The sequence below is a fragment of the Austrofundulus limnaeus genome, unplaced genomic scaffold (genome assembly GCF_001266775.1).
Source record: "Austrofundulus limnaeus strain Quisiro unplaced genomic scaffold, Austrofundulus_limnaeus-1.0 Scaffold18, whole genome shotgun sequence".
Taxonomy (NCBI): domain Eukaryota; kingdom Metazoa; phylum Chordata; class Actinopteri; order Cyprinodontiformes; family Rivulidae; genus Austrofundulus; species Austrofundulus limnaeus.
In genome coordinates, this window is record NW_013952420.1 from 2,341,170 (window position 1) to 2,351,646 (window position 10,477).

The 10,477-nt window shown below is 38.1% G+C and overlaps 2 protein-coding genes across 3 annotated transcripts in view; one reads left to right on the plus strand and one right to left on the minus strand.

The window, feature by feature from the left end:
* The window catches only part of cmc1 (C-x(9)-C motif containing 1), a 10,870-nt gene extending 6,260 nt beyond the window's left edge, over window positions 1–4,610 (plus strand). Inside the window, exons 3-4 of the mRNA XM_014003395.1 lie at window positions 3,484–3,574; window positions 3,763–4,610. Of these exons, the coding sequence (XP_013858849.1) occupies window positions 3,484–3,574; window positions 3,763–3,883 (212 nt within the window). The 3' untranslated portion in view covers window positions 3,884–4,610. The remainder of the gene's footprint in view (window positions 1–3,483; window positions 3,575–3,762) is intronic.
* A 4,634-nt stretch (window positions 4,611–9,244) lies between these two features.
* azi2 (5-azacytidine induced 2) overlaps window positions 9,245–10,477 on the minus strand; it is a gene marked incomplete in the record, with an annotated part of 12,320 nt that continues 11,087 nt past the window's right edge. Inside the window, 2 exon segments of one of the 2 annotated variants that reach the window (XM_014003394.1) lie at window positions 9,706–9,868; window positions 10,340–10,410. In XM_014003394.1, coding sequence (XP_013858848.1) covers window positions 10,382–10,410 — 29 coding nt within the window. 2 annotated transcript variants of the gene reach the window in all.

Here is a 10,477-nt window from a genome sequence, read left to right on the forward strand (position 1 = left end):
TGTGTGTGTGTGTGTGTGTGTGTGTGTGTGTGTGTACTGAACCTGTGTGTCTGTGTTTGAGCTTTACAAAGAAGAAAAAAAAAGTGAAAAACACCATCTACTAGTATGTTTTCCTGTGTTGTGTGTCTTTGCATATGTGGCGCTGACAGTTCTGTGTTGTAAGCTTTAAATTTCAAACGGGTTCTACTGACCTGTGAACATCATCAGTCTACCTTTACTCGACAGGGTTTTTCACACTTTGATAATCATTCATGTCAGTTTGTTCTCATGTCTTTCAGAAGCAACAATAACAAGCAAAAATAAGCATTTTTTTCTGTTAAGTTTTGGTCCTAAATTAAATCTAATGGGTATATTTATAAACGTAGCACAAAAGTAAATATATTCGTGTTTGGTAGATTATTTCTTTGTTGTAACAAGGCTTCTTGGCAATAAAGCATAAAGCAGACACCTGATTGGCAGCACCATAACAAGTGTCAAAATAAGCTGTTTGATAGAGAAGCAGCTCTACTGCTCATCCCACGAATGCATGTTCCTTACAAATGTGGCACTATTTAAAAAAAAGGAAATTAACGGAAATTAACTTAAATAAACTTAATAGATTTATTGCCAAGAAGCATTGTTACAACAGAGATAATTACCAAACATAAATTTACGTGCTTATTGTGCCATGTATAAACACACCTGATCAAAACTTTAAGACCAGTTGAAAAATGGCAGCGATTCATATTTAGCAGTGTTAGATCGTAAGAAGGTTCTACGTAGTGCTTCAGAATGCAAAAAGAAGAAATATGAGACAAAAAATACATCTAGGTAAGAATTTTGTTGCAAGTATTAAACTGAAATGGGCTGTTCATCAGTTGATCAAAAAATTTAAGAAGACCATATTTAAAAAACAAAACAAAAAACTAAAATGGAAATAAAAAGTAAAAATAAGGACTCAGTAAGGAGTAGCCGAGCCTTTGTGGTTTCAGCATGCTTGATGCTAGTTTTCCTTGAGGATTGAACGGTGAAGATAGCTTCACGGAGGGCATCCACTGTCTGGAACTGGTGTCCATTTTTGTAAACTTCCTATGCCATCCAACCCTAAATGTTCTCAGTTGGATTTAGGTCAGGGGAACATACAGGATGGTCCAAAAAAGTGATGTTATTTCTCTGGAAGAAGTCCTTTGTCAGACGGGAACTGTGAACTGCAGCGTTGTCCTGTTGAAAAAAAAAAAAAAGTCATACTACACAGACGATGGCCGTGTAGAGAACATCTCAGGATCTCCTTGTCAAGATTACATTTTTTTTCTCATCAGAGAATAAATCTTTTTTTCACCTTTCCATGTCCCATGTTTGGTGCTGTCATGCAAACTCCAAAACAGGCAATTTTGTGCCACTATACTGTATCTGTAACTGATCAAGTCAGGCAAATTCAAGATGGCTGCCACAAATAGTTGTCATTAGCTTACACAAAAACGGTTTCATCGGTGTCAGTTTTACAGACATTGAGCTAAACTTAGTTGTGGTAGTAGCCGAGAGGTTTTTTTAAAGTTTGCCCAGAATAAGTGTATCAGCAGTATTTCTCAACATAAGATGATCTGAGTGTAAAACTGGTATGAAGGGCAGACGGGTATATATTAATTGCTCACAGTTTGTACGCTTTTTTTAAAGCTATAATTCTCTAAATGTTCAGATCTCCTGTTTCTGCCTTCCACTAACTTTCACACTTCACTTTTTTTAAATCTCAAAATAGCAAACCCAGCAGCCTGAAGTGAAGTTGCTGTCACACTTTTCTTTACAGCCACATCCTTTGACATCACAATGGCCTCTTGTTTAGTTTTTGCGGAGCTGCTGCTGTGTGGTCAGAGGCAACCCTCTGCAGTCTCTATTAGTACCTTGGGACGAGGATGGAGCATCACTTGATTAGATTAGTCGCACTCTTCTGCTTCTCTAAATTGGTTTTGCAGGGTCCTCCCTCCTCCCCCCTTTTTTTTTTTTTACATCTGCATCCTAATGAAAGGGTCTGTGTGATAACCATACTGATGCCACTGATAAGATGTAAGGGCAGAGCTTTTCATTAAAGCTTTGAGAAAGAGCTTGCTAACAAGGTGAAGACTGTCTTCCACACCTTCCATTGAGGATCCTGTATGTGTAATGAGGTGTAAGGCACTAGTGTATCTGAGGCATCAGATGTCTTCTTATTTCTTAAGAAAATCAGCATATTTTGTGGTAACGTCAATTTTTGAAGTTCTAAAAATGATTAGAACTATCGTGAGCGTAAATTGTCACTTTGCCCGTTTTTGCTAAAATTGTTCAACCTTAAGTTCGTGCAGTAAAATGAGGTTTTACATCCACCTGTACTTGATAAGCTGTGCCTACAGTAATCCGATTTTAACTAAACAGCAAACATACAAAACATTTGGACAAATGTAGCTCTGCAGCACTGTTCCAGCTGTATAGAGCTTGGCTAAGCAAGGGTGAGCAATCCTGGTCCCCAAGGGCCGCTGTCCTGCATGTTTGACTTGTTACCCTGCTCCAACACACCTGATTCAGTGACTGAATTACCACTTCAAATCCTGCAAAATCTTGGTAATCACCCATTCATTCACACTAACAGAGAAACCTGTAAAACATGCAGGATAGCTGTCCTTGAGGCCCAGGATTTGTATGCTGTGTCAATTCATGGGTTGCAGACAACATAGGGCTCATTCGTCCGCAACTTGCGTCACTACCCCACTCCGTAGGCTGTCCCAATTTGTAGGCCCGCACTCATGCAGCCGACAGAAAGCCAAAAATGTAGGCTGCATTTGTGTATCCTACGTGGCTGGCGGTATTCTGGAATTCCTTGCGCCATCAGCAAACTAAACAAAGACGGCGAAGGGTTATTTTATTTACGTAAAAGTTTTTTTTACAGCTGGTTTTTGAAATTTATCACAGACCAAAGAATTTGTTTTTAAATGTATGTTTAGTAACTTAGCTGATAATTTTTTTGCTGCAATGAGATGTTACCCAAATTATGAATGCTTTTTATTTGTCTGTGTGTCATTTTTCTTATAATACCAAATTTTAAGTTAAACTGTTAAAACAAAGAAAAAAAAACAACTGAAGGGATGTGATATAAAATGTATCAACATGGTAACAAGGCAGCACGTGGTCACGTCTTCCGTAGACTAGCCCGTGTTGTTTCACAGCCGTTTATACAGCCTACACTGGCCTATGTAGGGTGTGGCCAACGTGGGCTGCAGTCTACGTCGACTGCTGCCAATGAATTGAAGCACAGCTATAGGGTGGGTGTGTAGAGCGAGGTGTGGGGACAGAGGAGAACATCTTGAGGACATGAAAAATAGCAGGGAGAAACCAGCAGAAAGTATTTAGTGTGGTAGCATTATGATTGCTTTCACGCTGAAGGTTTTCCACTTTGGTCCAGCTTTTGTTTGTAAAGTGTAATATAAAGGATGTTGACTTAAAGCTTGTTTCCTTACCTCCTCCTTCTCCATGCAGCCTTCTCCCATTGCTGTAAAGAATCTGGTTTACTCATGACGTTTAAGTGTCGAAAGGAAAACTCAGCCATGCAGGATTGTCTGGTAAAACAGTGAGTATTTTACACTTTCTGCAGCATTCAGCTCTTGCACTCTAAGGTGGGATCACCCCACATTCACAAGTAGCTTTTACCGAGGCCTCCATATTTACTTAAAGTCTCAACCGCTTCCTGTTAAGGCTCAAGTCAAATCGTACCACTGCTATCAGAGTATTAATATCACACCTTTTGTCTGCCAACAGCTACCAGGATCCTGCATTTGTTGAAGAGTGCAAGCAGCTTTACATTCAAGAGAAACTGGAATTTCAGAGGACGGGAATCCCGGCTAAGAAAAGGAAACAGAGCCTTCCAGTTAGCATGTAATATTAATGTAATGCTAACGATGGGATGTGTGTTTCAGGTGTCCACATGCAGACACAAGCTCACCCAGGTTAAGCTGGGGATCAGTACAGCCACGTTTATTTCTCAAAAAAACTACAAGACTGTGTTTTACACGAATCTGTGAAAGGACCGACATTAGCTTGGTGCAGAAGAATTATTAGTAATTAAAATGATTATGTAATGTTCAGGCCAAGTGCAAAACAGTAATGGTCCAAAATTGCTGCATTAAATATATTTTCATTTTGCTTTAATAAAAAGAAATCAGTAGAAAGTTAAATCTGAACCATATCAGCAGGAGTGCTAAAGTATTTCCATTTTTAAAACAAAGCTCATCTTATTATCAGATGTTATTGACAGTACAATGAAGTTCTGGTTAGTTAGGATATATGTTTATAGTGAAGAAAGAAAAATACATTTTTCTTTAAAGACTTTAGGATGTCAGATCTGTATAAACTGAGTCTGTTGACAACACCTTATGCCCATCAGAAAACAGCTGGCTGTGACCTCCAGTGTTTTAAAACACATTGATTTCATTACTTGTCCTGGTCATTTGTCTATACATCCCTCATCTCCTGGGTTTTTTTCTCTCTCTTTAACTCATTGCAAATGAAGTTTGACCACAACATGTGTAATGATCCCCCAAAACAACTGACCTAATGTCAGATTGAATGACTTGTTTGATGTGTAAAAATAAAAAGAAATGAACGTGTTTATTGTCCTGATGCATCTCTGTAATCCAGGGAGAAACATCTAAAAGGGAGTTGAGCAGGTACTGACCTTGGAAAGTTCTTAGTTGTTTCTTAGTGAGAGTAATGGAAATTGTAATAAAATGTAGCAACACGTCTGTTTCATAATGAACTACTACAGCCTAACAAGAAAAAGTGTTGCTGTTTGTCCTCTTTATTTTTGTATGGTTTTTCAATCTACTTCCACGTACTTTGAACTATTTTAGCAATTCATATAACAAAAGATGGATGCTATGACTCATTGTTTTTATACTTTTTGAAGTAGTTAACTTTATTGACAAATATCTAAGAAATACAAAGAAATATCTTTACTTCAAAAATTCATTCAAAATCTGCTGCAGCTGTTTTTGTGTTGTGCTACTTTTAGTTTTTAGCTACAGTTAGACTTAAGTCAGTTCTTTATAACCAAGCTTCTGGCTAACCTTTTGCTACTTTTAGTTTTTAGATATGCCTTTGCTGCTGTTGGCTAGAATTTGTTTCTGGTTAGCATTTTGCTACTTTTGACTTATGTTTAGCAAGATTTCTGTATAATTTTGGGACATTTAACCTTAAATTAGCATTTTGCTTCTGGTTTTTAGCTTCTGTTATGTTAGTTTAGCCACAGATCTTTAGCTTCTGTTATGTTGGTTTTAGCCACAGATTTTTAGCTTCTGTTATGTTCATTTAGCTTTAAACAATTCCATTTAAAAAAAATTCAGCTAATTGCAGCAAAATTATTCAGCACTCAGCATCCACAAAATACCTTATTTCCATTTACTTTTGTAGCAGTTATCAAAGGAAGACAATCGCTACCTTTCAGTTATTTATTGAATCATATTTACAGTCTGAAGTGCAGTAGGTCTAAAATATAATTCATATCTACTGTACATTGCATTTTGATTTGCAAATCCTTTTCAGAAGTATGAAAGTACTGCTGTAAAATAACATTTCCTTAGAACTAAGAACAAAGACAACCAAAGCTATGAAGCAGACTGAAGAAAATGTAAATGAAAGCAACCTTTTCAACAAAGCTTAGCCTTTGTGTATTTGTCAAGTCACAGCTCGCATTTCTTAGATTTGCCATCATTTCAGATGGCTCTTACTCATATCAAAGGTTTTGGTATCAGGGAAGGAAAAAAAACAACAAAAAGTGCAAAATCACATTTGGCAAAAGTACTGAAACCCACCATTTACATTTATACAGATATGCACAGTCTCTTTATCATGTATTTTTACATGTATGCGTCTGTACATCATTTTAGACTCATCCGACTTAAATTTTGAAGCAAATCCTTCCTCTTCTGTTACTGGAAAGTGAACGTGGGCACATACAGTAGAGATAACATACTTCTGTTTTCTAAATATTCACAAATCTTGTCTTAGCTGTCATCACATTTTAAAAACACACAGGAGTGTATAGGTGTCATTTTGGAGAGTATTTAATGAATACCATAATCTAGTAAAATACCTAGTTGTGCACAGCTGTGTACTACAGTACATCTGAAAAAAGAAAAACCAAGATGGTTTGTGACAAACGGTCTGTGAAGACTGACGCGGCAGATTTAAGTCTTTTCAGAGGGCAAGATGATTTTACATCATCCAGTCTCAAATTTGCACAAAAATGTCCAAGGTGATATGATAGGTATGGACAATACTTTGATAAGGCCTTCAACAAATAGTATTTTCTGTAAAAAAAAAAACACAAAAAGTTTATTTTGGTTGCTGTTAAGTTGTTGAACAAAAACCCACGATTAGTCTTACGTTCCTGTTTGTTTCCATCACAGCACAAGAACAAACATCAAATCGTCAGACCAACACATCTGCACATGATCATGAGACAAACATGAGGGCTACATAGCTTGTACACTTTGTTATACAAAATCTACTACAACCCCAATTCTGAAAAAAGTCCGAACATTGTGTAAAATGTGAATAAAAACAGAACGTAAATAATTTCCAAAGCTTGTGAACCCATATTTTATTCACAATGGAACATGTTCACCAGTATGCAAAAAAAAAAAAAAAAAACTATCTAAAAAAACAAGATAATTTCAGAATACTGTTCTTTCACTAAAATCTGGGAAAACTTTAAATATTATCTACAATTTATAATCTCATCTAAAGATTTTAAGAATCTGGAGAAATCTCTGAGCTCCTAGAACAAGGCTGAAAGTCAATATTTTATGCCTGTGAACTTCAGACCCTCAGGTTTAATAAGCTTAATACACAGTTCAAAACTCTCCTTCTCTGATGGTATGTGGGTGCATTAGTGCCTATGGCATGAGCAGCTTACACATCTGGAAACAAACCATTTATGCAGAAAAAGTGTACAAGTTTCAATTCCATCCAGACATCTTTTTTTAGAGAAAGTCTTGCATATTTCATCAAGACAATCCTAAACCACTTTCTGCAACAACAGCATGGCTTTGGAATAGAAGAGTCTGGGTGCTGACTGCCTGCAGTTCAGACCTCTCACCAACTGAAAACACTGTGAAACAAACAAATCCAGAAAAAAAAGACCTTGAACAGATTCTACATCAGATAAAAACAGGAAATAATTTCCCATAAAAAAAAAAAAACTGCAGCTAGTCTCCTCAGTTCTTAGACTGTTTTTAATAGAAATGAAGATACAGAGATCAACTAGTCTCAAAAAGATTTCAGCATGCACAACAAGATTTGAGCGAGTAACAAGATTCTCACAAGTGTGCAGATCGGCTCGACTTAAGACCTTCTTACTACTGCAGATCCACAAGTGTAGTGCTGCGTTCAAGACTGATGAAAATCTGGGACATCTGCGCTTTACCATATTTACAGGGTTATTGGGGAAAATACGTTTCTGACCTGGCACAACAGCTCATAAACCCTATGTTAAAACACGTACACTTACATTTCTGTGCTCCACAAATGTTGCATTTTGTGGACTGTTCCGCTGAAATAAACAAACTAAAATGAGTCAGTTGAAAATTGATTTAAAACAATTAAATAATGTAGTTCTTTCATAGAAAGAATAACCTACCCATTTACTGATATTTATTTCAGCTGTACATTCTCCAACATTAACATTTTCTTCCAGCATTTTGCTTGTGTGGACTTAAAATTTGAAGTACTCAACTCAAAATATTAGGTCCACTGCAGAAACTACAAAAAATATATATATTTTCTGGTAATTTTCCAGAGTAAAAATAACCTAACTGTTCTGAGTAGTTCTATGGATCCCATGAGGGGGCATGAGGGAATTTTTTTTGCCTTTACATTACCACGCAATAGTAATGCGTTACCTTGCAATAGCTTTTGGGTTTCCTTGAAAAAGCTGTTTATTACGGTTGTGCCTGCTGGTTTATTAACAAATTCACTTGCTCACCATTTATATGGGAATTAGTCTTCTACTTTAACATAGCCTTGCATGGAGGCATGTAATGTTCAGATATTTTAACTCTATGCAGCCAAGCAATACCACCATCAATTTCTAGAACTTGTGGAGACGCATCCTGTTTCGTTAAACGGATATTTCAAAATAAAAGTCCGATTCAATACCGTTAATACAAAACATTAAACTTTTGAATGGGAATGCAAAACAATATTGCGAGGGAACACAAAAAGTATTGCAAGGGAAGCAAAAGGAAAAAAAAAATCATGTCCCCTCGCAAGCTTCGTATAGTTCTTCAAACGAAGTCCACAAAAATTATATTTTTGGAATCCAGTAATGTCAATTTAAACGTGTGTTTTATTACAAAGGTTATAAGCTACAAAGTCAGAAACAAGTTGCTGCACATAACCAAGTAAATGTGGTAAGGCTCAGATGTCCCAGCTCTTTCACCAGCCTTGAACACAGCAATACACGTGTGAATCTGAAGCGGTACGAAAGTCAAAAGTGAGATTCACAGGGGAGAGGATCTGCGTGCACTTGTGCAAATCTTGGTGGCGCATTCGAATATTGTTGTGCATTCAAATCCTGTTGCGCTCACTCACCTTTTTATAGACTAATAGATTTCCATAAGAAGATGCCTTCCAGTGGTAAACAAGGCCCCGTCCCAACTGAGATGTTTTGCTGCCATAACATTCAAAATGTCAAATGTTAAAAAAAAAGTACAATTCCTTAGTCTCAACATTTAATATGTTCACTATGTTCCATTGTAAACAAAAAAATAAAATTAAAAAATTGGAATACATTCTGTTTTTATTTACATCTTACACAAAGTTGTATCTTTTTTTTGGAATTGTTCTACTATGTTGTGGCTCTAATGATGTGTGTGGCCTCAGTATATGAAGAAGAGGCTCTTTGAGCCCTATTAGGTTTATTATGATGATGTACAGATACAGGAAGGCAGATCTGCAGACGCAGGCACACTTCAATGTGCATACATTTGCACAAACACGCATAATTTAAACTTAACTTGCACACACCAACCTGTGTGCATGCCAGGACACACGAGATCTGACTTATTCTTTTATGCGTCTCTCATCAGTCTTCGTTTTCTTTTCTCCGCACAGTCAGACATGTTCGCTGACGTGGCGTGGCGAGACAGCAGATAAACGAGTTGTTTAACCTCAAGGAAAGGCCTCTCCTGGCCTCGATTAGCTCCAGTTCAGTCTAGTATCAACTTAAGGCAGGTCAGGTGGTAAATATGTGGCAGAGTCAGAGACTTCATCCGTTTCTTTCCGTTCGCATCGTTAAAATCCACCAAATTGTTTCGGGTCATCTCTCTGGCGGACTTTAATAGGGCTTGGTCCACTCTGTGTTGGGAGGGCTCATGGGGGTGAAGTTCCCCATGGAGGTTGAGGAATTGGACGCACCGGAGTGTCCCTCCCAGAACATGGCGTCGCTCGGCTTGGGGGGGCTGGGGAAGGAACGCGAGCTCTCGTCCAGCGAAGCCTGGTTGAGGGGAGGCGGGGGCAGCACGACGGAGCAGGCGTCGCTCCCGACCAGCGCCTCCATCAGACAGCTCTGAGAAGGCCAGGGTCCGTTGTACCAGCAGTCCTCCTTCAGGCTGTCTGGCAGTGGGGGGCTCGAGAGGCCGCAGGCGACGGGGGGGCCGGGGCGGCCGGAGCACGAGGGGACCGGAGGGGCGCTGTGGGGGGGAGCGACTGGGAGGTGGTGGTTGTTGGTGGTTTTTTCGACGTCGTCCAAACACTGGATCGGAACGGTTGAAGAGGCTAGAAACAGAAAACGGTGGAGACGATCAAGACGGAGGACAAAGAGATGAGAGATGGGTGACAGCAAATCAAGAGATGAGTTGGATTTCTGTAAAACCAGCACAAAACAGGACAGACGTGACACTTTTAATTTCATTCTCTACAAATGTGATGAAAGATGTTCAAGAAAACAAATATATTTTTTAATCTGCCACGAACCAAATCTCTTAGCAAGGATAAATTATTTGATCACTGAAAAAATATATATATATTTGGTACAATACAGATCTGCTCTTTATACAGATTTAAAACGTCCTATAATTTTTTTCCTAAATAGCGTAAAACCTTGTAATAAAAAAACCTAGCTGTGAGGTAAAAATAATAAAACCTTAAGATCCAAAAAAAGCCCTATATTTCCTATAAAGCTTCATCATTTTATCCTCAGCATGAACAACCCCATTTTTTAAAATTTATATCCATACACAAATCAGATGTCATTGCTTTGTTATTAAATTGCCACCACCAGTGAGAATATTGAAGTTTAAATGAGAGTTTCTGCTCCTGGAAAAATTCACCATACCTCTCGCCATCCACACATCATCTATCCATCCATCCCTCCCCGCTATGCCTCCATGAGAAGGTCTCCTGAGTCTAGGATTTGAATAAAAGTGATTCCAAAGGAGGAGCGTTAGAAGAATACAGATGCACAGAATGAGTG